Raw genomic sequence first — 26,761 nt, forward strand, 5'->3', positions numbered from 1 at the left:
TTTTCACAGCTGTTAAGTGAGGTTCTCTTGGATCTGCTTGAAATCTTGCACAAAGACAGGTAGCATACATGATATCAGGTCTACTAGCAGTTAGATAGAGTAGAGAGCCAATCATACCTCTGTAATCAGTAATATCTACTGATTTACCAGTATCCTTGTCCAGTTTTGTTGTAGTGGCCATGAGAGTGGATGCACTTGAACAATCTTGCATTCCAAATTTCTTCAGCAAGTTTCTGGTGTACTTAGTTTGACAAATGAAAGTGCCTTCTTCATTCTGCTTGACTTGAAGGCCCAAAAAATAGCTAAGTTCCCCCATCATACTCATCTGATACCTTGACTGCATTAATTTGGCAAACTTCTTGCAAAGTCTGTCATTTGTAGACCCAAAAATGATATCATCAACATAAATCTGGACCAGAAGTAAGTCCTTTCCATGGTTGAGGTAGAACAGTGTTTTGTCTATAGTTCCTCTGTTAAATCCACTTTCCAGAAGAAACTGAGCTAAAGTCTCATACCATGCTCTAGGAGCTTGCTTAAGTCCATAAAGTGCTTTATCAAGCCTGTAGACATAATCTGGATATTTGAAATCTACAAAGCCTGGAGGTTGTTCAACATATACTTCTTCCTCCAATTCTCCATTGAGAAAAGCACTTTTCACATCCATTTGAAAGACAGTAAACTTTTTGTGAGCAGCATAAGCCAAAAATATCCTTATGGCTTCCAATCTAGCAACTGGTGCAAATGTTTTATCATAATCAATTCCCTCCTGTTGAGAATATCCTTTTGCAACCAGCCTTGCCTTTTCCTTGTAATTATGCCATCACTATCAGTTTTATTTCTGAATACCCATTTTGTACCAACAACAGATCTGTTCTTTGGTCTTGGCACTAGGGTCCAGACTTTGTTTCTTTCAAATTCATTTAACTCTTCCTGCATTGCTTACACCCAATCAGCATATTGAAGAGGTTCTTCCACTTTCTTTGGCTCAGTCTGAGAAAGAAAAGAATTGTAAAGACATTCATTTGAAGTACCTGTTCTAGTTCTAACACCTGCATCAGGATTTCCAATTATCAAAACAGGTGTATGTGATTTAGTCCACTTCCTTGCAGATGGAAGGTTTTCTCTAGAACTGGATGCTCCCCCATGATCCATGATGTCTTCATTTTCATTTTCTGATGCTCCTCCTGAAACTATGCTCTCTGAGTTGGATTCTTCAGAATTTAGATTTTCAGTACTATCAGAACTTGGCTTATCAGAACTTGATGAATCAGAACTTGAAGAGCCAGATGTATGTTCTGATGCTTCTTGAGATGTGGTAATATCTTGAGTATGATCCCCCTGCATAGGTGCATCTTCCTTTGGCGTAGTCACCACAGTTTCAATAACATCAGAGTTTAATCCATCAGAGTTTGCAGTATCAGGACTTATATCGTCAGGATTTTCAGTATCAGAATTTGAGTCTTCATTTTCAAATCTCAGCTGATCATGATCAATAAAATCTTCAAGTCCAGTAATCTTCTTATCATCAAAAGAGACATTGATAGATTCCATGACCACTTTTGTTCTCAAGTTATAGACTCTGAAGGCTTTTGTGGAAAGTGGATATCCAACAAAGATTCCTTCATCAGCTTTTAGATCAAATTTAGATAGCTGTTCAGGATGAGTCTTAAGAACAAAACACTTGCATCCAAATACATGAAAATACTTCAAATTTGGCTTCTTTTTCTTCACCATCTCATATGGTGTTTTCCCTTATTGTTAATGAGTGTTGCATTTTGAGTAAAACAAGAAGTCTGCACAGCTTCAGCCCAGAAATAGGTTGGAAGCTTTGCTTCTTCAAGCATTGTACGTGCAGCTTCAATGAGAGTTCTATTCTTCCTTTCAACAACTCTATTTTGTTGTGGAGTTCCAGGAGCAGAGAATTCCTGCTTGATTCCATGGTTTTTGCAGAACTATTCCATTATCAGATTCTTGAACTCAATACCATTATCATTCCTTATAATTTTCACAGAATCTTTGACCAATTTATCCAGTTTCCTGACATGATCAATCAAGATAGATGCAGTTTCACTTTTTGTGTGCAAGAAATACACCCATGTGTATCTGGTGAAATCATCTACTATGACCAAGGCATATTTCTTCTTTGCAATAGACATGACATTCACTGGACCAAATAGATCAATATGTAGTAGGTGATAAAGCTCAAGTATTGATGATTCAGTCTTGCTCTTGAATGAGGATTTTCTTTGTTTAGCCTTCTGACAAGAATCATAAAGGCCATCAGGAGCAAATACTGACTTTGGCAGTCCTCTCACAAGATCTTTCTTGACCAACTCATTTATATTGTTGAAATTTAAATGAGAGAGTTTCTTGTGCCAATTCCAGCATTCTTCAATTGATGCTCTACTCATCAGGCAGATTGCAGAACCATCAGTACTTGTTGAAAGCTTGGATTCATAAATGTTACCACGCCTGTATCCTTTCAGAACAACTTTGCCTGTAGATTTACTCACAACTTCACAGTGTTCTTCAAAGAAATCAACATGATAACCTCTGTCACAGATTTGACTTATACTCAGCAGATTGTGTTTAAGTCCTGAGACCAGAGCTACTTCATTAATGATGACATTCCCAAGATTGCTATTGCCATATCCCAATGTTTTTCCAATGTTGCCATCTCCATAAGAAACACTTGGGCCAGCTTTCTCCACAAAGTCTGATAGCGGGGCTTTATTTCCAGTCATATGTCCAGAACATCCAATGTCCAGAACTAGGATGTTTTTCCTGTTTCCCTTTGATTCAGCAGCTTCAGAACTGCTTTCAGCACTTGCCTTATCAGCATTTTCCATCAAGGCATAATTCTCCTCACTTTCAGAATCTGATGTGTCTGTCCAGCTTTTCTTCTTTGTGACAAGAGCCTTGCCTTTGTCACTCTTCACTTTCTTGCAATCAGGAGATATGTGGCCTTTCTCACCACAGTTATAGCATTTGACATTGGTATAATCTCCTCTGTCAGACTTTCCTCCTCTGCCCTCAGATCTTCTAAAATTCTTCTTATCAGAACTTGTGCCTTTCCTGGAAAACTTCTTTCCCTTCCTGAACTTCCTGTATGCAATCTTTGTGATCCCTTTCACCATAAGAGCACACAGCTTCATCATCTCTTCATCAGCATCCGTCTCAGGCAGGCTTTCAGATTCCGAGTCATCTTCACTTTCAGAACTTGATGACTCAGTATCAGACTTTGTGAAAAGAGCTTTACCCTTGTCTTTCCTTGAGGTAGGTGCTTTGGGGGATTCTTCTTCAGCTTTAAGAGCAAATGTTCCTGACTTTCCTCCTTTCCTCTTGCTTCTTTGTTCCATCTCAAGTTCATGAGTCTTGAGCATTCCATAGATTTCATCAAGAGTTGTTTCATCAAGATTGTAGTTGTCTCTTATTGTTGTTGCCTTTAAATCCCAGCATTCAGGAAAAGCTAACAGGAATTTAAGGTTTAAATCTTCAAGATCATACTCCTTATCAACCAGTGACAGATCATTCAAGAGTTTGACAAATCTATCATATAAATCAGTCAATGACTCATTAGCCTTTGAGTCAAAGTGTTCATACTCTTGAGTGAGTATTATCTTCCTGTTCTTCTTAACCGTATCAGTTCCCTGACACCTTGTTTCCAGGGCATCCCATATCCTCTTTGCAGTCTTGCAGTTTATTACCCTGTTTGACATTACATTATCAATAGCACTATGCAGTAAGTGTCGTACCTTAGCATCCTTAGCAATTGATGCGATATCTTCAGCAGTGTAATCACTCTTCTCCTTTGGTACAGTCTTTGCTGCTTCACCTGCAACTGTAACAGCGAGCTTGGTTGGTTTATGAGGCCCTTCCTTTATTCTATCAAGATATTTTGGATCTGTCACTTCCAGAAACATGGTCATCCTCACCTTCCATATGGGATATTCAGATGGTCTCAATATGGGAACTCTGATGGTCTCATATCGGCTTTGAATTTGTGTCTTTGAAGGTTCTTCAGTTTTGGTGGGCTTAGTTGGAGTTTCTGTTTCAGACATGATTATGTTTGGATCTTAAATTGTTTGTACGCTAACAGATTGGATCTGATACCATTTGTTAGGTCACACACACACTGTAGAGGGGATGAATACAGTGTAAAGTACAATCAAATCGAATTTTAATAACTCAAGTAACAGAAAACAAACTTTATTGAAATAATAAACTCTGTTACAGTATGAAACTGTTACCTCTCAGTGATGAACAAAAATCACGAGAGCTGCTAGGGTTACTACGAATAATATTTTCGATAATGATAACACTTATAGTGTAAACCCTATGTCTGTGTTTATATACTACACAGTTACAAGATAATTGCTAATTGATATGGAATATAATTCTGCTTCCTAAAATATATCAATCAGATATCTTTTCTTCCAAGTATTCTATTCTTCATAGAATTCCTTCTTCATGCATATCTCTTCTTATGTTTGTCTCGATCTTCTTTCCTTTAATCAGCTGTTGTCCTTATCTGAACGTCCTTCAGTACTTGAGTTCTGATATCCATCTTCTGATGATTATCTTCTGATAATATAAGTATTGATATCCTTAAGTCCTGACTTCCAGTAAGTACTAATTTATCCTGTTTAAGTAAGATCTGAAAACTAAACATAAATCATATTAGCCATGACATTATCAAATATATCTAACATAAACCCTATGTCTGTGTTTATATACTACACAGTTATAAGATAAATTCTAATTGATATGGAATATAATTCTGCTTCCTAAAATATATCAACTAGTTATCTTTTCTTCCAAGTACTCTTTTCTTCATAGAATTCTTTCTTCATGCATATCTCTTTTTGCGTTTGTCTTGATATTCTTTCCTTTCAATCAGCCGCCTTCCTTATCTGAAAGTCCCCTTAAGTCCTGATATTATCTCCTGATAAATATCTCCTGATAACTTAAGTTCTGACAACTTAAGTTCTGATATCTTAAGTTATGACTTCAGTTAAGTACTGATTTCCAGTTAAGTACTGATTTGTCCTGTTAAGTAAGATCTGAAAACTAAACACAAATCATATTAGTCATGACATTATCAAATATATCTAACAATCTCCCCAAACTTGTAAATTAGCATAATATACAAGTTTAACAGATATTTGATGATGTCAAAAACATTAAGTACAAATGCATAAAAATTTTACTAGATAACTACAACTTACAGTCCCTGTAGCTTTACCATCCTCAAGGTATGATAACATCTTCAGTCTGTATACACATCAGAATTTAAGCAGTTGTAGATCTTTGACTTGGCTTCAATTACTGATCTCTTTGATATCAGGAGTTGTTCTGAGATAGTTCTTTAACAAACATCTCTCAGCATATTCAAGTTCATTAACCATCCTCTTTTTAGCATTCTTTAATTTAACTGTATCTTCACCAATTTGAAAGATAGCAGCCCTGAGATCATTTATTCTAGCTTTCCTTATATCATGATCTAGTCTGATCAAATATGCCTTGTCAGACTCAAGATTGAATTCCACAGCCTTATAACCCAGAAAAGTAGTTATAATCTTAGCAGAGTTAGGCTTCATCAAGACAATATCACCTTTGTGATCTCTGTACTTGGGACAGTATGTGCTGTCAGACTTTACAGAGTAAAGCTTCTCCTGTCTTTGAATTTGAGTCTTCAAATAATATGTAGCACTATCTGTTAATATGTTCTTCACTTGAAGTAAGAATAGAACATGTTCCAGTTCCTCAAAATACTTTAGTGGTATAGCATTCTACCTAATATGGTATACCCTTCCATCTGTCATTAAATATAACAAGATGTGTTCTTTCAAAAATGTATGGTAAACCATCTGTACAGATTCAAGCTGATTCAAACATTTAGGAGTTGCTCCAACACCTGGTTCACTTAAAGAAGTTGGATCATTAGTTGTGTTTTGTATTCTTCTTTCATCAGCACTACCCAATCCAGATTTATCTCTTACTTCTTTTCCTGTAACAACTCTTGCTTCAAAACCACTTATTGCAGTCTTCAAAGATTGAGTCTGTTTAGCTTTGGTGAATCCTGGTAGGAGTAATTTTGAAGGTTTAACATGAGTAATGTCAGAGGTTTCCTTTTCCATATCTTCTGATATCAAGCCAACTTGAGCTATGTCAGAGGTTGCTTGTTTCACTGTCATATCAGAACTTACTATATCTTAACTCTGAACAACATGAGCCATGTCAGAGGTTGTTTGAGAAATCTTCCTTTTCATCAGAGTAAGACTAGCATCTTCATCAGATATTTCTTCATCCATGAATGACACATAAACCTTTACAGGTTCATCAACTTTTTATTTTCCCTTGGACCTTGGATCTATCTCCACTTGTGATTTGGCTTTAGTTGCCTCAGGATTTGTCCTTTCTTTTATCACAATGCCTTTAGCCTTAGGAAGTTTCTTTTCAACAACAGAAGCTTTAGATTTGGAGTTGACTTTTTCTAACTTAAGTCTAGCTTCTTCTTCCTTTAGACTCTCAAAGTCCATTCCTGAATTTTCTTTCAGAAATAACTGTCTTGAAATTTCCTCATCAAGTTCCAGATGTTCATCAGAACTTATCATTTTACCAGTATCAGAACTTATTCTTCTCCCAGTATCAGAACTTGTTCTTTGACTTGTAGTTCCAGCTTTGCTTGATGAAAAACCTTTACCTTGACCATGACCTCCACCCATTTCAGAGTTTCCCTGGTCATCTTTTTCATCATCCTTTCCCTTCAGTGTCTTAACAGTTTTGCATTTGGACTTAATTACTTTCTCCCCCTTTTTGGCATCAACAGGTAAAAGAAGAGAGACAAGCAATTCCACTGAGGATTGGATCTCATTGAGTTGGGTTTGATGAGAAGCTTGATTCTTCAAAATTTCATCAATCGGAGCCTGTTGCTTCTCCTGAGTTTTCTCAATGTACTCAATTCTGTCAAAGGTAGGTTTGAAAAACCTTTTCTTGTCCAGCTTGACAAGCATATCTTGCTGATTTAAGGATTCTTGAATCTTGTCTACCTTGGCATGAGTTACAGATTGTTGACCTTGAAGGTGCCTTGTACTTAGTGCAGTAACTCTGAGCTGTGTCTTGAAATCATCATTAACTAGCATCTCATCTGCTTTAGCCAAGTGCTCAGCAAGTATGTTTGAAGTAGGAACAAAATCAACTTTGTTTCATTCCTTAGTACACTCCTTTCCTCTAGGAGTTTCACTCCAAGGTACTGGTGCATCCTCTCTAACAAACTTCTTAATTAAATCAGCTTTGTTTGGAGCTTATTGAGGTGCATGTCCTGATGGACCAGCTGCATCAGCATCTACATTGGGAGCAGCTTCACCAGTAAGTACAGCATTAGCAGCATCAGAACTTATAGAATCAGCATCATCAGCATCCTCTGATAAAAGAATAGTATGAGAGTCTATTGAGGCTTCAACATCATCCTCTAAGTGCTGATCTCCAACTAAGTTCTGATCAACAGCCAAACCTTGATGGTGGAGCTTCTAAGTACAAAACCTCAGGCACAATCAAGTTATGAATATCAATCTCAGCACTTGTACCTGGGTCATCAGTATGTACTTGTTCAATTATAGGTGACACAAGAGGAGTAGACACTCTGTCTTGAGCAGTTTCTGGTTGTGCTGAAGGAAGTGATTCAATAACAATTGGTTCTGTTGGGATCAGAGATTCCTGACCCCCTTCCTTAGCTGCTTCCTCATCTTCTGATTCTGACTCAACTGTGTCCCTGTGAGCTCTTTGCTTTTTCATTTTCTTCAAGGGTGGAGAAACTGTAGGAGCTTTGTCATCAGGATTTAGCTTTTTAAGCCTTTTGAGAGGCCTAGAACTCCCAGTTACAGTGTCTTTCTGAGAAGAGATCTTCTCAGCTTCTACTACAACAGGTTCAGATATGGGAACATGTTCCTCATTATCTGACTCATCTCTCAGAACAAGTTTCCTTCTCTTCTGTTGAGTCTGAGGTACTGTCTTAGTCCTCTTGGGTTTGGAAGATGAAGGCTTCACAGGATGTGCTGAAGGTTGAGATGACTGTGATGGTTTGAAATATGTCCTGATTGAGGGTTGAGTAGGTTGAGGTTGAGAAGTTGAAGGTGTTTGTGTAGATATGGTATGTTCTGATGGCTGTTGTGGTGGCTGTGATGTGGGTTGAACATCAGGGTAAACAGATGTGTAGGTTTGAGGATCAGCATTTACCAGTATCTGTTTCACTAACTGAGGTATTTGTAAGGGTCTAACCACTTGTTTCTTAATGTCAGCATTTAACAAATCATTAAAAGCCCTTTTTGCAAGCTTAAAGGGTGAAATTAAATCAGTGGTAGGTTGGGGTTCATCAACACAACAAAAAGTATATATAAGCTGACAGAATCTAGCAAAGTATACTACATTCCTATCCTCTGTCATCATATCCCCTGTGAAACCTAGCACATCACTTGCAAAATCAAAGTGAGTTTGATGAATAAGAGCATACCCGATTAGTTGACTCGTGATTGGAATAGCATCAAAGTTGAAGCATTTATTGGCGAATGCCTTAGTGATGCAATCAAAGAAAAAGCTCCATTCTTTCCTGATATTTGCTCTTTTCAGTTGTCCAAGCTTTCCCAAACTTTTCTCATAACCCAAACTGGCCATAAGCTTCTGTAGAACATGATCCTCCACTGTTGAGAATGTACAACCTTCTGGTAAGTGGAGAGCTTTGCGAACTCCCCAGGTGTAACTACATGTTCAACATAATTTACTTCAAATACGATGCTTGGAGTACCAGTAGCACCACCATCATCAAAAATCACAGTCTGCCAAAACGTCAGTACTTGTTGGCTTGAAATGGTTTGAGGTTGGGTCAAAGCATACCCAATCTCACTATTTGCTAAGAAATCTTGCACAAAGTGCAAATCTGATGGAGCTTCAGCCTTGTTCAAGATTGTAGCATAGTTATTTGGTACAAACTTGGCTCCATGAACAATTAAATCCTTGGGCGCCATCAGAAATAAGTGAGAAACTTATTTGCCTGAAAGGTGTTTGATGAAATGTCTATATAGTGAACCGTCAGAAAATGTGAGAGAATAAGAAAAGAGAGAGAGTGAAATAGAATAAAAATATGAATAAAAGATTTGAAAATCTTTTATCTCTTTTACTTAGACAACCCACGTTACAGCAGTTAATGAGGAGTGGAACAGACTATTACACCTGTCAGACATGCAGCAGTTAAGGTAAAAGTTAATGGGAACGGTAAATAAGCAATTATGACTTTGCACGTTCAGTTTTAAAAAAACTGTTCCCACTAAACAAATGATTATTACTGCTTTATCTCACATAAACCAATATTCTGAAAAAAATATGACCGTTGCGGTAATGACAAAAAATAAACCAAGTAAATAAATACTGCCATGTCAGCATCAGAACTTGATTGTTATCAGAATTTAAAAGTCATCAGAATATGGCTTCTTAACTCAAAAAGTGAATGTTTATTCTTATAATTCTTCACACAAATACTGATATGGGTACATCAGAACTTAATCATCAGAACTTCCATCAGAACTTGTCCTCAGAATTTATGCAACTAACACTTAAACTGTTCATCCAAAATAATATTTATCACCACAGTAATTTTCATCATTCATATGGAGTGTATGTGTGTGCATTAAGCTAAATATCAGACAAAGAGTAAAGTCTGATTCACTTCAGTACATCTTAGAAATAAGGCATAACTAAGAACTTTGCTTAAAATCTGTCATTATTCTGAAGTCTACTATAACATGAGTTCATGCATGAGTCTACCTCAACTGTTTTGTGCTCATTTTATGCATCTTTTGAAATTACTTTTTACAATTACTTCTTAGTGTAAGTGAGTCACAACTGCTTATCAGAATTTATGCTATCATCAGAGTATTTCTCCAGTAATCAGAGAATGTAAAAAGTCACCAAGAAAACTTTATTTTGCTTTTCTAATGCATATTACTTAATACCAGCAATGCACTTGGGTCTTCCCTTCCACATTTTTTACTCTAGATCTCAAAGGAGTACCTGATTTTTATTTCTTTTATTTTCTATTGATAAGTGAGGCTTATCAGCACTTAGTACATCCATCAGATTTACTAATATCAGAACTTAACAGATAAGAGGCACTATTCTAGTTTTTGACTTAGTAATAAGATACACAAAGTAAACTTTAACTAAGCTCAATATCAGAATTTGCTTGTGTTGAGAGATTTCCACATAAACAATTACTTCAGACATGGGATCTTTAGTATATTAAAGACTACTAGTTCAGCATCTAGCACAATTATCCTCATTGGATTGAATAGTCACAAAAACATTCATACCACTATCAGAGTTTAGAAATTCACATCAGACAACAATCAACATTTAAGCAAATTTTTAATTTAGGCACAGAATTCACAAAGATAGTAATATATGTAAATACTGATCATAAAGTCTGATGTATCAGAACATAAACTAAGCAGATTTAGAAAAAGAACCTGAAACCATTCCAAGTTCATTTACCAATCTTGTAAGGGTTGCTTCACATAGTGGTTTTGTGAAGATATCTGCTAGTTGCTGATCTGTTGGAACAAAATACAATTCCATTGTACCTTCATCCACATGTTCCCTTATGAAGGGGTACCTAATGCTGATGTGCTTTATCATTGAGTGTTGAACTGGATTACCTGTCATAGCAATAGCACTTTGATTATCACAGTAAATAGGGATTTTAGAATATGTTAACCCATAATCCAGTAACTGATTCTTTATCCAAAGAATCTATGCACAACAGCTTCCTGCATCAATGTACTCTGCTTCTGCAGTTGATGTGGAAATTGACTTCTGTTTCTTGCTAAACCAATAAACTAATCTACCTCCAAGAAATTGGCAGCTTCCACTTGTGCTTTTCCTGTCAATTTTGCATCCTGCAAAATCTGCATCTGAGTAACCTATTAGCTTAAAGTCTGATTCTCTAGGATACCACAATCCCAGATCAGATGTACCCTTAAGGTACTTGAAAATTCTTTTCACAGCTGTTAAGTGAGGTTCTCTTGGATCTGCTTGAAATCTTGCACAAAGACAGGTAGCATACATGATATCAGGTCTACTTGCAGTTAGATAGAGTAGTGAGCCAATCATACCTCTGTAATCAGTAATATCTATTGATGTACCAGTATCCTTATCCAATTTTGTTGCAGTGGCCAGAGGAGTGGATGCACTTGAACAATCTTACATTCCAAATTTCTTCAACAAATTTCTGGTGTACTTAGATTGACAAATAAAAGTTCCTTCTTCATTCTGCTTGACTTGAAGGCCAAGAAAATAGCTAAGTTCTCCCATCATACTCATTTGATATCTTGACTGCATTATCTTGGCAAACCTTTTACAAAGTCTGTCATTTGTAGAACCAAAAATGATATCATCAACATATATCTGCACCAAAAGTAAGTCATTTCCATGGTTGAGATAAAATAGTGTTTTGTCAATAGTCCCTCTGTTAAATCCACTTTCCAGAAGAAACTGAGCTAATGTCTCATACCATGCTCTTGGAGCTTGCTTAAGGCCATAAAGTGTTTTGTCAAGTCTGTAGACATGATTAGGAAATTTTGACTCTACAAAACCTGGAGGTTGTTCAACATATACTTCTTCTTCCAATTCTCCGTTAAGAAAAGCACTTTTTGCATCCATTTGAAAGACTGTAAACCTTTTGTGAGCAGCATAAGCCAAAAATATCCTTATGGCTTCCAATCTAGCAACTGGTGCAAATGTTTCATCATAATCAATTCCCTCATGTTGAGAATATCCTTTTGCAAACAGCCTTGCTTTATTCCTTGTAATTATGCCATCACTATCAGTTTTATTTCTGAACACCCACTTTCTACCAACAACAGATCTGTTCTTTGGTCTTGGTACTAGGGTCCAGACTTTATTTCTTTCAAATTTATTTAACTCTTCCTGCATTGCTTGCACCCCATCAGCATCTTGAAGAGCTTCTTCCACTTTCCTTGGTTCAGTCTGAGAAAGAAAAGAGTGATAGAGACATTCATTTGATGTAGTTGTTCTAGTTCTGACACATGCATCAGGATTTCTAATAATTAAGTCAGGTGTATGTGCTTTAGTCCACTTCCTTGCAGATGGAAGGTTTTCTCTAGAACTGGATGCTCCCCCATGATCCATGCTGTCTTCATCAACCTTTTCTGCTGCTCCCCCTGAAATTATGCTCTCTGAGTTGGATCCTTCAAAATTGGAGTTCCCAGAATTATCAGAACTTTGCCCTTCATAACTTGATGAATCAGAACTTGAAGAGCCAGTTGTAGGTTCTGATGCTTCTTGAGATGTGGTTGTATCTTCAATCTGCTCCCCCTGTACAGGTGCATCTTCCTTTGGCGTAGTCACCACAGTTTCAATAACATCAGAGTTTAATCCATCAGAGTTTACGGTATCAGGATTTAGACTGTCAGGATTTAGACTGTTAGGATTTACAGTATCAGAATTTAAAACTTCATTCTCAAATCTCAGCTGATCATGATCATTGAAATCTTCAAGTCCTGTAATCTTCTTATCATCAAAAGAGACATTGATAGATTCCATGACAACCCTTGTTCTTAAATTGTAGACTCTGAAGGCTTTTGTGGAAAGTGGATATCCAACAAAAATTCCTTCATAAGCTTTTAGATCAAATTTGGATAGCTGTTCAGGATGAGTCTTAGGAACAAAACACTTGCATCCAAATACATAAAAATACTTCAAATTTGGCTTCTTTTTCTTCACCATCTCATATGGTGTCTTTCCATGCTTGTTAATGAGTGTTGCATTTTGACTAAAACAAGCAGTCTGCACAGCTTCAGCCCAAAAATAGGTTGGTAACTTTGCCTCATCAAGCATAGTTCGTGCAGCTTCAATGAGAGTTCTATTCTTTCTTTCAACAACTCCATTTTGTTGTGGAGTTCCAGGAGCAGAGAATTCCTGCTTGATTCCTTGGTCTTTGCAGAACTCTTCCATAATCAAATTCTTGAACTCAGTGTCATTATCACTTCTTATGTTTTTCACAGAGTCTTTAACAACTGTATCCAGTTGTTTGACATGATCAATCAAGATAGATTCAGATTCACTTTTTGTGTGCAAGAAATACACTCATGTGTATCTGGTGAACTCATCCACTATGACCATAGCATATTTCTTCTTTGCAATAGACATGACATTCACTGGACCAAATAGATCAACATGTAGTAGGTGATAAGGCTCAAGAATTGAAGATTCAGTCTTGCTCTTCAATAAAGATTTTCTTTGTTTTGCCTTTTGACAGGATTCACAAAGACCATCAGGAGCAACTACTAATTTTGGCAAACTTCTCACAAGATCTTTCTTGGCTAGTTCATTTATATTGTTGAAATTTAAATGAGAGAGTTTCTTGTGCCAATTCCAGCTTTCTTCAATTAATGCTATACTTAACAGACAGATTGCAGAACCATCAGTACTTGTTGAAAGCTTAGCTTCATAAATGTTACCATGCCTGTATCCTTTCGGAACAACTTTGCCTGTAGATTTGCTTACAACTTCACAGTGTTCTTCAAAGAAATCCACATGATAACCTTTATCACAGATTTGACTAATACTCAGCAAATTGTGTTCAAGTCCTGATACTATAGCTAATTTTTCAATGATGACATTCCCCAGATTGATATTTCCATATCCCAAATATTTTCCCATGTTTCCATCTCCATAAGAAACACTTGGGCCAGCTTTCTCCACAAAGTCTGATAGCGGAGCTTTATTTCCAGTCATATGTCCTGAACATCCACTGTCCAGAACTAGGATATTTTTTATGTTGCCCTGTAATCACAAAGACCACTAATGATTAGTTTTAAGGACCCAGACTTTCTTGGATCCTTTGGCCTTATTAAGTTTGTTAACATTTGCAGCGGATTTAGCATCAGAGTTTATGTTAACATTTTTCTTATCAGCATTTACACTATCAGACTTTGCATCAGAACTTACACTAGAAGGAATAATGCTAACTTTCTTTAAAGAAGGTTTTATTTGATAATAATCATAGTACAAACTATGATATTCCTTACAAGTATAAATGGAATGCCATAAACTACCACAATGAAAACAAGGATTTTGTGGCCTATATCTAACAGACTGACTCTTAACTCCCGACTTTGAAGGTAAGGAGTATATGTTCTTATTTTTCCAGCAAAAAGAAGCCAGATGGTTGGAATTTCCACAGTTATAAAATTTCTTTCTTGGAGCATTAGGAACAGGCTTATAATCATTGCTTTTATTCACACCTTCCTTTCCATTCCTATTTTTCCTAGGGAGCTTTACTTTGTTTACATTCTTAACATCTTTCAGCTTATGCTTAAGCTGCTTCTTTGTCATTAAGCCTATGTTAACTTCAGTTGGCTTATCCTGTTTTGGTTTGTCAGAAGTTAATTTCTCTTTAACTTTTGATTTATCAATATCAGACTTTACAGCTACAAACTTAACAGGATTTAGCTTTGGTTTTTGTTTAACAACTATAGGCTCAGTTTCTACAGTTCCCTTATCATTCTTATCATCTCCATAACCTAAGCCTTCTTTCCAGTTTCCACTACTTAACAAACTCTGAGTTGTTCTGCCAGAGTTAGTCCAAGTCCTGATAATCTCTCTTTCCTTTTCTAACTCAGTTTTTAGAGATTTATTCATTTTAAGTACTTCATCCTTAACATAAAAAGCATCATCTCTATCTTTCTGAGTTTGATGGAACATGACTAACTCTTTTTCTAAATAATCATTCCTCTTTTTGTAAGCAAGATTTTCAGAAGTTAATCTTTCACATATTAAAGTTTGATCTCTATAACTAATGAACATGGTTTTAAGATATCTTCTCAACTCAGTAATATCATCAGTATGAAAGGCATAAGTAGTTTGAGGTACCTTTAACTCAGCAGCATCAGAACTGCTATCAGCATTTGCCATCAAGGCATAGTTCACCTTACTTTTAGAATCTGAAGAGTCTGTCCAGCTTTTCTTCTTTGTGACGAGAGTCTTACCTTTGTCACTCTTCACTTTCTTGCAATCAGGATATATGTGGCCTTTCTCACCACAGTTGTAGCATTTGACATTTGAGTAGTCTCCTATGTCAGACTTTCCTCCTTTGCCTTCAGATTTTATGAAACCCTTCTTATCAGAACTTGCACCTTTCCTGGAAAATTTATTTCCCTTTCTGAATTTCCTGTATGCAATTCTTGTGATTCCTTTCACCATAAGAGCACACAGCTTCATCATCTTTTCATCAGCATCCATCTCAGGTAAGCTTTCAGTTTCTGAGTCATCATCACTATCAGAACTTGATGACTCAGTATCAGACTTTGTGATGAGAGCTTTTCCTTTGCCTTTCCTTGAGGCAGCTGCTTTGGGAGATTCCTCCTCAGCCCTTAAAGCAACTATCCTTGACTTTCTTCCATTCCTCTTGCTTCTTTGTTCCATCTCAAGTTCATGAGTCTTGAGCATCCCATAAATTTCATCAAGAGTTGTTTCTTCAAGATTATAGTTGTCTCTTATAGTGGTGGCCTTCAAATCCCAACTTTCAGGAAGAGCTAACAGGAATTTAAGATTTAAATCTTCAAGATCATATTCCTTGTCAACTAGTGACAAATCATTCAAGAGTTTGACAAATCTGTCATATAAACCAGTCAATGGCTCATCAGGTTTTGAGTCAAAGTGCTCATACTCTTGAGTGAGTATAGTCTTCCTGTTCTTCTTAATTGAATCAGTTCCCTGGCATCTTGTCTTCAAGGCATCCCATATCTCCTTTGCATTCTTGCAGTTAATTACCCTGTTTGACATGACATTATCAATGGCACTATGCAGCAAGTGTCGTACCTTAGCATCCTTAGCAATCGATGAGATATCTTCAGCAGTGTAATCACTCTTCTCCTTTGGTACAGATTTTGTTGGTTCACCTGCAACTACAACAGAGAGTTTGGTTGGCTTGTGTGGTCCTTCATTGATTCTGTCAAGGTATTCTGGATCTGTAGCTTCCAGAAATATAGACATCGTCACCTTCCATATGGGATATTCAGATGGTTTCAGTATGGGAACTCTAATAGTCTCATATCGATTATGGATTTGAGTCTTTGGAGGTTCTTCAGTTTTGGTGGGCTTGGTTGGAGTTTGTTCTGCCTCAGACATAATTATTTTTGGATCTTAAACTGTTTGTGTGTTAACAAATCTGCTCTGATACCACTTGTTAGGTCTCACACACTGTAGAAGGGGGTTGAATACAGTGTTTATCACAATCAAATCGAATATAAGAACACAAGTAACAGAAAACAGATTTTATTCAACACAATAAACTCTGTTACAATATGGAACTGTCCTCTCTCAGTGATGAACAAATTATCACGAGAGCTATTAGGGTTACGATAAATATAACTTCGATTATGATAACACATATAGTGTAAACCCTATGTTTGTGTTTATATACTACACAGTTACAAGATAAATTCTAATTTATATGGAATATAATTCTGCTTCCTAAAATATATCAACTAGTTATCTTTTCTTCCAAGTACTCTTTTCTTCATAGAATTCCTTTTTCATGCATATCTCTTTTTGCGTTTGTCTTGATCTTCTTTCATTTTAATCAGCCGCCTTCCTTATCTGAAAGTCCCCTTAAGTCCTGATATTATCTCCTGATAAATATCTCCTGATAACTTAAGTTCTGACAACTTAAGTTCTGATATCTTAAGTTCTGACTTCAGTATAAGTACTGATTTCCAGTTAAGTACTGATTTGTCCTGTTAAGTAAGATCTGAAAACTAAACACAAATCATATTAGTCATGACATTATCAAATATATCTAACATTTAGAATAGGTAAAATTCACATTTGGTATTTAGTATATATATGTATATTACATATTTTTTAAAAATTTAATTATTTATTTATTCTATGTACTTTCGTTTCGTGTCGTGACCTATATTGGAAATCCAAACCCGACACTAGTTATATTCATTTTTTTTTGTATTTATATACTTTCATGTTCGTATACCAAATTTTGGAACCTAAATACTAATTATTTGTGTCGTTTCGTACTATATTCACGTGTCGTATACTAGTATTACCAAGTTTAACTGTATGTGGGTGATATCGATAATAGCATTTCCAAAGCTATGCACCTCTCACGTATAATATCCTCTATCTACGTGTCACTTTATTATATCTACTGTGTAAAGAATGAAATATTAAAGGGTATAATTTTAGATAACGAAAGAGACGTACGCTATATTTGTTAATTGGCGTGACATCCTCTATAATACTTCAAATCATCTCTATCCTACATTAACTCTAGGCTATATTTTATTCTAAATTTAATTTTATATATTTTTATAACATATTTAAGGTTTAAGTATATAATATTATAATATTAATGTATATATTTTCGTAATTATTATATGTAACACCCCCAAATCCGGGGTCGGGGATTCGGGTTGTCACGAGTTCCATTTCCCTTATCAATACTTAATCTTAACAGTCAACCAACTACTTAGTACTGTGACCCCACAATATACACACACACACACCACAAGTTATAGTCTCAGAGATGAATACCAAAAAATAACACAAGTCATTTTATTCCACAATTATAAACCGTTACACCTTAAAAGGGTTTCTAAATAATTTACATATTTCTTGCCATTATTACAATTCATATTATACATAAGTCTGGTTCATCAATAGTTGAAAACCTAGCCTATTGGTAGCTCCTACCTCAGCTACGGCGGCATCAACGCTTCCAGAAAACTGCGGAACGTTTCCTAACCGCTTGCGAATTGGAAGCTTGGTCCTGTTCATCTTTTCTATCTGTTGTTGTGTGATGAAAGAAGAAAGCAAGGGTGAGCAACAAGCCCACCGAAATAATATGTATAATAATTAACAATATATGAGCATTCTCATAGTACTCATGAAAGTCTTGGTCAAGAAGAAATGAACCAAGTTGATATCTTAACGCGACCAAGTCGCAAAATATTCAGTATATAAGTATATATACTTTTCATAATCTTTGAAATCCTCTGCCATGCATAATATACACAGAGTTCCAGTTTATAACTGTATAAAAATATCGTTGCAAGGTGATCTCATATATCTAGCCTTGTCTCAACGTTTTTATGAAAATCTTTGTCATGCATAAGATAATCATTAACCAGATATAAGTTGAAAAGATGAAGTTACAATATACTCCAATATCCTTATATCTTTTCCGGATACTACTTGAACTACCACCGTTCAAGGTATCATCAGTTTCAAAAGTTCATCACATAGATGAGACTACAAGAAAAGGTTTGAATAAATTCAATCTTTGAAATATCATTCAAAAGAAATGAAGTTACGAGATACTTTATTTAGTCCCGATATATATATATATACACATATATATCTCTTATACATTTCCTGGAAACCTCTGTTATGTAAAGTATGAACAGAGTTTGTACATCCAATGAATTTTGGAAAGGAAAAGAATTTTGGCATAAACCCGATATCTTGCTGATCAGGCAAAGATACCAATAAGTAACCTTTTCTACTGTAGATGGATGAATTCCTCGCCGGTCATCACCCTAGTCGCATTAGGACCTCGCGCTAGACCGTTACCCGGCCACTCACGCGTGGATGGACTGTCACCTAGCCTCTTACACCTTCATAGACCGTATCCCGGCCTGTCGCTTATGCTGACTCAATTAGATGGACTTACTTCCCGAATATTGGGCAAGTAATCAAATTGTTTTCTCAAAACAGCAACCTCGTTGCGCATATAAAATACACCACAGAGCCGGATCCCTAAGATTTTTGAGCGAATATTCAAGTCTCCTTCGAAAGGAAGATCTTAAATCTGAAAACGAGTTTTTGGGATCCGCTCTAACTTTTAAAATCATTTTGAAGACTCGAAAACATTTTTAAGAATGTTTGGAGTAATGCTGATTTAATGAAATAAATCAGTCTCGATATATTAGAAAATATCTGAATATTATTATTTAAATAATATTCCAATAAGGATAATCCTTATAAAAATAATTGAAGTAAAAGTTTTAAAACTCATACATGAAATGAATATTAAATAACGCAAGATATACTTATACGAAAGTACGATCTTTATTTGAATAATCGAAAATAAGTTTGATTATCGAAACATTATTCTTTAATAAAATAAAGAATATTATTTAATAAAATAAGCGGAGTCATAAGTCCTCGAATGAATATTCAAAATAATATTCATTAAATAAAGTAAGCAGAGTCATAAGTCCTCGAATGAATATTTAAAATAATATTCATTAAATAAAGTAAGCAGAGTCATAAGTCTTCAAATGAATATTCAAAATAATATTCATTAAATAAAATAAAGCGAGTCATAAGTCCTCGAATGAATATTCAAAGTAATATTCATTAATAAAAATAAAATTATCGAATAAACCTTATTCGATTAATAGTTTTGAAAACTATATCTATATATATATATATAAATATATATAATATACTCGGGAACATCGACTCCCGGTTTTAGGAAATGTTCACCTTTGGGTCCCCTATACTAAGGGTATACGCAACTACTGCTTATCTCTAGCATAGGTATTATGCAACTTATAAGCATTTGAATCAACAGATATATATCAAGATTACGAAACAGACATGCATATATACCATATCACATGCTCCAATATATCGCAAGATTTGCTAATTAACCACCATGCATCTATCACAAGATAATGCATATACATATGTATACATCACAACAACAGTATAACGGGTAGAAAACTTGCCTGAGTGTTCCCGGATAGACTTAAGTTTAGAGTGGGTCCGATAACCTATGAACAACAACATAAGTCGGAATTAATCCCCGGTCGCTTAAGAAACTAGACTTTAACCAATTAGACCCCTAACGTTCGCTTTCGCGCTTAACGATTCACTTAAGTCGCTCGAGTACCCTCGGCTCCACCATTTTTAATAAATTAACCATTAAGAGTTTTAAGGCGATTCTTTCGCGAGTACCTTACCAACTGCCTAATCCACTTAACATAATTGCTTCATACCCCAATTAGTCATTTAAAGTTCTTAACCAAGGTTTCAAAGTAAGGCGAGGGGTAATGGTTCGGTCGCACGCTCGAACATATCAAAATGAAGCTCGTAACATGAACTATCTAATCATGTTACGAACCACATATCAAAACGAAGCTCGTAACATGAACTATCTAATCATGGCAATGGTCAAAACCTAACAGTGAGTTCACGGGTCCTGATGTTAAGAACAAAAACAGTCTAAAGTAAATCGGGCATTACGACGGCTATGTTTACGCGATTACCAAGTTTTAAACCACCCCAAACAACCACCATTCAACTCACAACCAACAATACAACCAACCCTCATCCAAACCTTACTACATCAGTCCACAAACCTCAAGATTTTCCAATTTATACAACCCCACACATGAACTACTAGCTATACTTAAGTTTCATTAACTATTAACAAGATTTCAACATCCAAATCACTACAAATCCAATCCAAACTCTAAACACACAAGCATCATGCTTCTCATTTACTATAACCATCAAAACCATCTTAATACTCAAAGTAAAGTTAGGGTTTGGAGGTGTTATACCTTCCTTGGAGTGATTAGAGTAGCTAGGAAGCCTTAAGAAGCCTTGAGAAGCCTTGAGATAGCTTAGCAATGCTTGGATCTTAAAGGAAATCAAAGAAAATAAAGTTAGTAATCTTGAAAACACTATTCATCATCTTCTTCCTTGATTTATTGGAAGAGATTCATGAAGAAATAGAAACTTAAACTCCTAGGATATGCTTATCTAATCATAAGGGACCTTGGGTAATTACCTTGCAAATTAACAAAGCTAGAAACTTGATTTTTGGAATTTTTCTCCTTGGAAAAATGGAAAAGCCGTGAGCTATGTGTTCTTGGGAGAGTATTTGTTTTGTTGAATGTTTTTGTGGTGGAAAATGAAGTGAATGGGATATTTGGATGATTTGTTGGTTGTTTAAAGTGAGTGGAGTATGACTAAGCATGACATCATCTTGGTGACTTCATCTCTTACCACTTGTCATCACTTGGTGGTGGAAGCATCTTCTTATGTTAATCCTTGCTTAATTGTTTGGTTAATGACCGCTTATCTGTTATACGGTTCGCTTAATTTTCGTTCTCGTTTATCGTTTGAGGGATCATACTCGGGATCTTATTACTTGGGTTTCCTTAACCTTTCTCAATACATTATATTCCTTTTATGATCCTCTCTTATAATCCTTGAATTTAAATCCTTTTTATCCTATTACCTTATACTCAATTCTTTCGGTATCTGGTGGATTTTCGGGAAAAATCAAAGTGTTCGAATTTGGATTCTGACGATCTTTACATACACTTATATACCAGATAGAGTACTAATAAGATCTCAGAATAACAATAAAAGAACCTCTACAAAGTGTGATATGAAAAGTTTTCTTATTCAGCATAATCAGCAAAATCACTATTCATAAGGTTTCAAAAAAATTCCAAAAATTGGGGTTATTACATTATATGTATAGATGTATAGATGTACTACTTGTATTTTTATTTATAACACAATAATGTTATGTAATATTAAGTGTAATAAAGTTATTTTATTGTTAACTAAATTTATAAAAAAATTAATATAATAAAATATGTTTTAGTCATATATTTTATTTAATGTTTATAATAATTACTCATTTGTATTTCATAATGTTTACTTTAAAATAATGATATAAATATAAAAATGTTATAATATTCTAATTAAATATCTTTTTTTAAATATATTATTTTATTTCTACTAATGTAGAACATAATTAATTAAACTCCCTTTCAAAAAATTAATTAAGTAAATATATTTTAATTTTAATTTTAAAATTAATAAAAAATTAATATTACGAATATAACTAATTATTATAGTTAGGGTCACTTGAGCAAAAAATATTTGTAGGTTCAATAATATGTTAGCTAATCACGTTTTATGTAAGAGTTTTGGATGATACCCTTGATATGCTCTAATTAAATTCATGTTTGAGTGATGCTTTGACCCTTTCCAACAATTCCACCCGTTTTTTACATATACAATCACAAATTAAAACTAATTTTTTACGGATTCATCAAATATTTAAATGAAAAAAATTTAACTTTATTGATTTAAACTAAAACTTTATCCTCCCCAAAATTTCTATAATAAGTATTGATTGAATATTATCGAGTATATGTAAATATCGAAAGTGTTTGAGTCACGTAAAAATCACAATCACGTTCTCCTTCTTAAAATGAATAAACACTTTTTATGTGATATTGGAAGTTGTGTTGACTTTTATATAATAAATAACAATAATTTTAAATATTGAATAAACCCGCCTTCTACAAAACAAACAAACATTATTCTATATATAAAAAATGGATCACTAAATAGTTCTAAGAATAATGCAACAAAATATAATGGAAATATTGTGATAATTAGCGGTTTAGTCGTTAGTGTAATGGTTTGAATTAGGTGTAACTGTTTGAATTTGTTGTTTTGACTAACTGATTAGGTAAATTGTTTTAACTAACTGTTTGAATTTAGTTATTTTGAACAAACTGTTTGATAAAGTGATTTTTGAATTAGCTTTTTATATATATAAATTAGAAAAAAAATCCTAAAAGCTTTTTAGGATAAAAGCTATTTTAGAAAATTAATTACTAAAAACTAATATTAGAAGTTTTAGTTGATCAAAATTTTAATTTATTTTAAAAATATTTTTTTGTAAAAAAAACTAGCTTTTAAACAATGTGTCAATGTTTTTTATATTTATGTAACAATGAGGCAAAAGCCTCCTAATATAGGAGTACAATAAAAATTGAACCTCCACCACAATGAACCAAAATAATGAAATTAATCAATATTTATATTGTTGATGATTAAAGTGAGTGTAGCTCCATTATACAGCATAACCGTGTGAGTGTGCGTTGTTGTAATAATAAAACGCGTGACGACAGACATGTGAAAGATGAGTAAATCGAGATATATTACTATTATTATTTATTATAGGCTAAGCCATCCGCGTCAATTCAGTTTTTTTCTTCAAGCATGAGGCATGACCCATCCCAACTAGAGTTTATTGTAACGATTTCGTGACAACACTGAACTCAAAATTTATACGAGTTTGACTTTTATTTTCTGTTGAGTAAATAATCGCTCTAATTAGATATAAAATTATTCAAAAATAAAAAAGAAGAAACACACTAATGTGATTTATTTCCAATGTGTAAAATGTGGAGCTGTATCTGTTTGAAAAAAGAGAGTAAAAATGTGGAGTGATCAAGTTAATTTAAGTTTCAACGAACACAGAGCTTGACAAACAAGGAGCTTTCGGGCGATGGGTTTGTAAACAATTAAAACATAAAACAAATGCCAATGTATGAGATGTTGGTGCCACGTTTTAGAAACACAATCACTAAAGTTTAAGCAAATATCTTGTCGTGTCTCAATAAAAATACTGTATTACTCAACTTGATACTGCTAGGCGCTAGCTAGCATGGAACCACCAAAGAAGACCATTTCTGCTCGGTGTTATTTTATTACTTCAATCCTTTTTTTTGTTATGTGATTGTTGCAATTATTTTTTATTATTATTCTCATCTACGTCTCTCAAGTTATCTATTTTTATTGACGATTTAACAAATTAATCAAATATTTTAGACCAATTTATTAACGATATACCAACAATTTAAAAAAAAATCGATGAAATTCTTTAAGCAAAGAGACTTGGTACTAATTTATGAACATTTTTATGTTATGCGGACCAGGTTTGTGCTGCCTATTTATATATAGGCACTTGACATTTTAGACAATGAAAATAACATACCCTATTATCTAAATCTTAGAAACTCTCCCAAAACTAAAAGCTCGCATTCACTAGCCCAGCAGCACTACATTCTTAAACTCAATTGGTTTGTAGGTACAGACACAACTCAAGTAACTTATCTGTTCTTCTTTTGATATTATGGATTCCATAAATTCATTCAAGGGATATGGCAAGGTAGATCCGGTGGAAGAAGCAGTCTTCCGTAAGAAAACACGAAAGCGTGTTATCATTCTTATTGTATCCGTTGTTCTCCTTGTCGCCATTATAATAGGCGCGGTCATTGGCACTGTTGTGCACAACAAGAACAACAAATCACCGCCCTCGTCTTCTCCTTCCGCTCCGACTTCAGTTGCAGCGCTGAATGCAGTATGCAAAGAAACATTGTACCCTGAGTCATGCTACTCCAGCATCTCTGCTCTCAATTTAGGAAACACAGCAGATCCTGAAGAGCTTTTCAGGATTTCGCTACGCGTAGTCATTGACTCTATGCGCTCTCTGTCTCAAACTATAGTCACCGAGACAGTAGATCCTGGTGCAAAGAAGGCTTTCGAGGTTTGTCAGGAAGTGGTGGATGATGCATTGGACAGGCTCAACGATACGCTAAATGCCATGGATGTGAATGAGGCCAGTGGGGAGAAATTCCTGTCTGTGAGCAAGCTCAATGATCTCAAAACCTGGCTCAGCGCCACAATTACAGATCAGGAGACGTGCCTAGACGCTCTCGCTGAATTCAATGCCACAGCCTCACTAGGCGATGCCATGGACAAACCAGCTCAATATGCCAGCAATAGTTTGAGCATTGTGGCAAAGATTCTGGGAGTACTAGCAAAGTTCAATGTCCCGGTCCATCGGAGATTGTTAGGGATGGGACAAAGCGGAGGGCATGGGTTCCCGGAGTGGGTATCTTTAGGCGACAGAAGGGTGTTACAAGAGGTCAAGCCAAAGCCTGATGTCACGGTGGCTAGTGATGGAACCGGGGACTGTAAGACAATTAGAGAGGCGATAGGGAGGATTCCAAAGAAAAGTAAGAAGAGGTTTGTGATTTATGTGAAAGAAGGGACTTATGTCGGGAACAACATACTCGATAAGTCCATGTACAATGTAATGATGTACGGAGATGGCAAGGATAAGACCATTCTCTCAGGCAGCTTGAATTTTGTGGATGGAACTCCCACATTCTCCACCGCTACTTTCGGTAAGTACTAATTTTGTTCAAATACAAACTAATTTATCCAACTAACTACAAATTGTTAATTGCGAGGTCAACACTGCTAATTCGTAGTACTATTGCATTGATTTGGACTACCGGTTGTAAATTTGTGGGCCAAAAGAGTCCCAAACAACATGATCCTATTTATGCAAAATAAGTAGTGATTAATTTTGTATTTGTCAATGTGCAGCTGTTGTGGGAAAAGGATTTATCGCAAAAGACATGGCCTTCAAGAACACAGCCGGACCAGAAAAGCACCAGGCAGTAGCAATGCGATCGGGCTCCGATTTCTCAGTATTTTACCGGTGCAGTTTCGACGCATTTCAAGACACACTGTATGCACATTCACACCGTCAGTTCTACCGAGATTGCGATGTTACTGGCACCATTGACTTCATATTTGGAAACGCTGCTGTTGTTCTCCAAAACTGCAATATTATGCCTAGACAGCCAATGTCAAACCAATTCGTGACAATTACAGCTCAAGGCAAAAAAGATCCGAATCAAAACACTGGAATTTCAATACAGAAATGTACAATATCGGCCTTTGATGAAGTGAAAGCACCAGTATATCTTGGCAGGCCTTGGAAAGACTTCTCCACTACAATTATCATGCAGTCAAGTATTGGACCCTTTTTGCATCCATTGGGTTGGATTGAATGGGTCAGGAATGTTGAGCCGCCCAGTACTATCGTTTATGCCGAATATCAAAACACCGGTCCAGGATCAACCCTGGACAAAAGAGTTAAATGGTCTGGATATAGGGTTCCTTTTACGGCCCAACAGGCATCAAAGTTTACTGTTGAAACTTTTTTACAGGGCAGTTCTTGGCTTCCAGCAACAGACGTGGCTTTCGATTCAAAGCTTTAAGAATTGGTTGTGTGTATTTTTTTTTTTAATTTAATTTAAGAAACAGAAGAATACTGTAATATTCGTAGCTTCACAATACAATATTGTAATGGTGTTTTTTTATGTGCATTTGATCTGTACTTCTGACATCTGATACTTCTTTTATGAGATTAATGCAAAACAGTATATTGACGATCATTTGGATCTAGAATAAGGTCACAGATGGTAAGAGCATCAGCTTCGCCATCCATGGCCTTCAATTCCTCCAATTATTGGATTAGTTTATTACAATGCATTACAAATTAATAGATTTAACATGTCACCAACTCCAACACTTTCCTTATAACCCCCTCCTTAGTCATATTTTAAAGAATTCAAAACTAAAATGGTCTCTGGTAGACTTCTAACTCTTCCCTCAAAACTTAAGAGCTTCAAATATTTCCTCAAACTTGAGGAGCAGCCTGCTTTTGCATAGTTCTTCTGCGCATATGATATTATGATATTTCAGTAGTAAAATAGTATTCCTGAAATAAAAAGTTCGGCACATATTTTAATACTGTTATTTAGTATAGTTTCATAACTTATTTTTAAATATTTTTTTTCTAAATAAAAGTTCAAACATTAAACTTTAATTCAAAAAAAAAATCTTAAAAATAAGTTATGAAACTACACTAGATAAAAGTCTTAAAATCCATGTTGAACTTTCCATTTCAAATGTTAAGAACCAACCGGGACAGGAAGTATATGGATAGGGTGTTTAAAGATGATTGTTGGAGTAAAAGAATATT

General features: G+C 35.2%; 1 protein-coding gene across 1 annotated transcript; it reads left to right on the forward strand.

Moving 5' to 3' along the window:
- The first annotated feature begins 23,890 nt into the window (after positions 1-23,890).
- LOC141684591 (pectinesterase 1) lies at positions 23,891-26,122 on the forward strand. Its single transcript, XM_074489640.1, has 2 exons — positions 23,891-25,109; positions 25,315-26,122. Exons 1-2 carry the CDS (start codon positions 24,053-24,055, stop codon positions 25,992-25,994), a joined length of 1,737 nt encoding a protein of 578 aa, XP_074345741.1. The 5' UTR covers positions 23,891-24,052; the 3' UTR covers positions 25,995-26,122.
- The last annotated feature ends 639 nt before the right edge of the window (positions 26,123-26,761 follow it).

This window comes from Apium graveolens, chromosome 9 (genome assembly GCF_009905375.1).
Source record: "Apium graveolens cultivar Ventura chromosome 9, ASM990537v1, whole genome shotgun sequence".
NCBI lineage: Eukaryota > Viridiplantae > Streptophyta > Magnoliopsida > Apiales > Apiaceae > Apium > Apium graveolens.

Excerpts from the sequence above, each read along its gene's own strand:
- LOC141684591 (XM_074489640.1), top strand. The coding sequence starts at position 24,053 with ATGGATTCCATAAATTCATTCAAGGGATATGGCAAGGTAGATCCGGTG. Across the intron at positions 25,110-25,314 it reads ATTCTCCACCGCTACTTTCG|CTGTTGTGGGAAAAGGATTT; the intron begins GTAAGTACTAAT and ends GTCAATGTGCAG.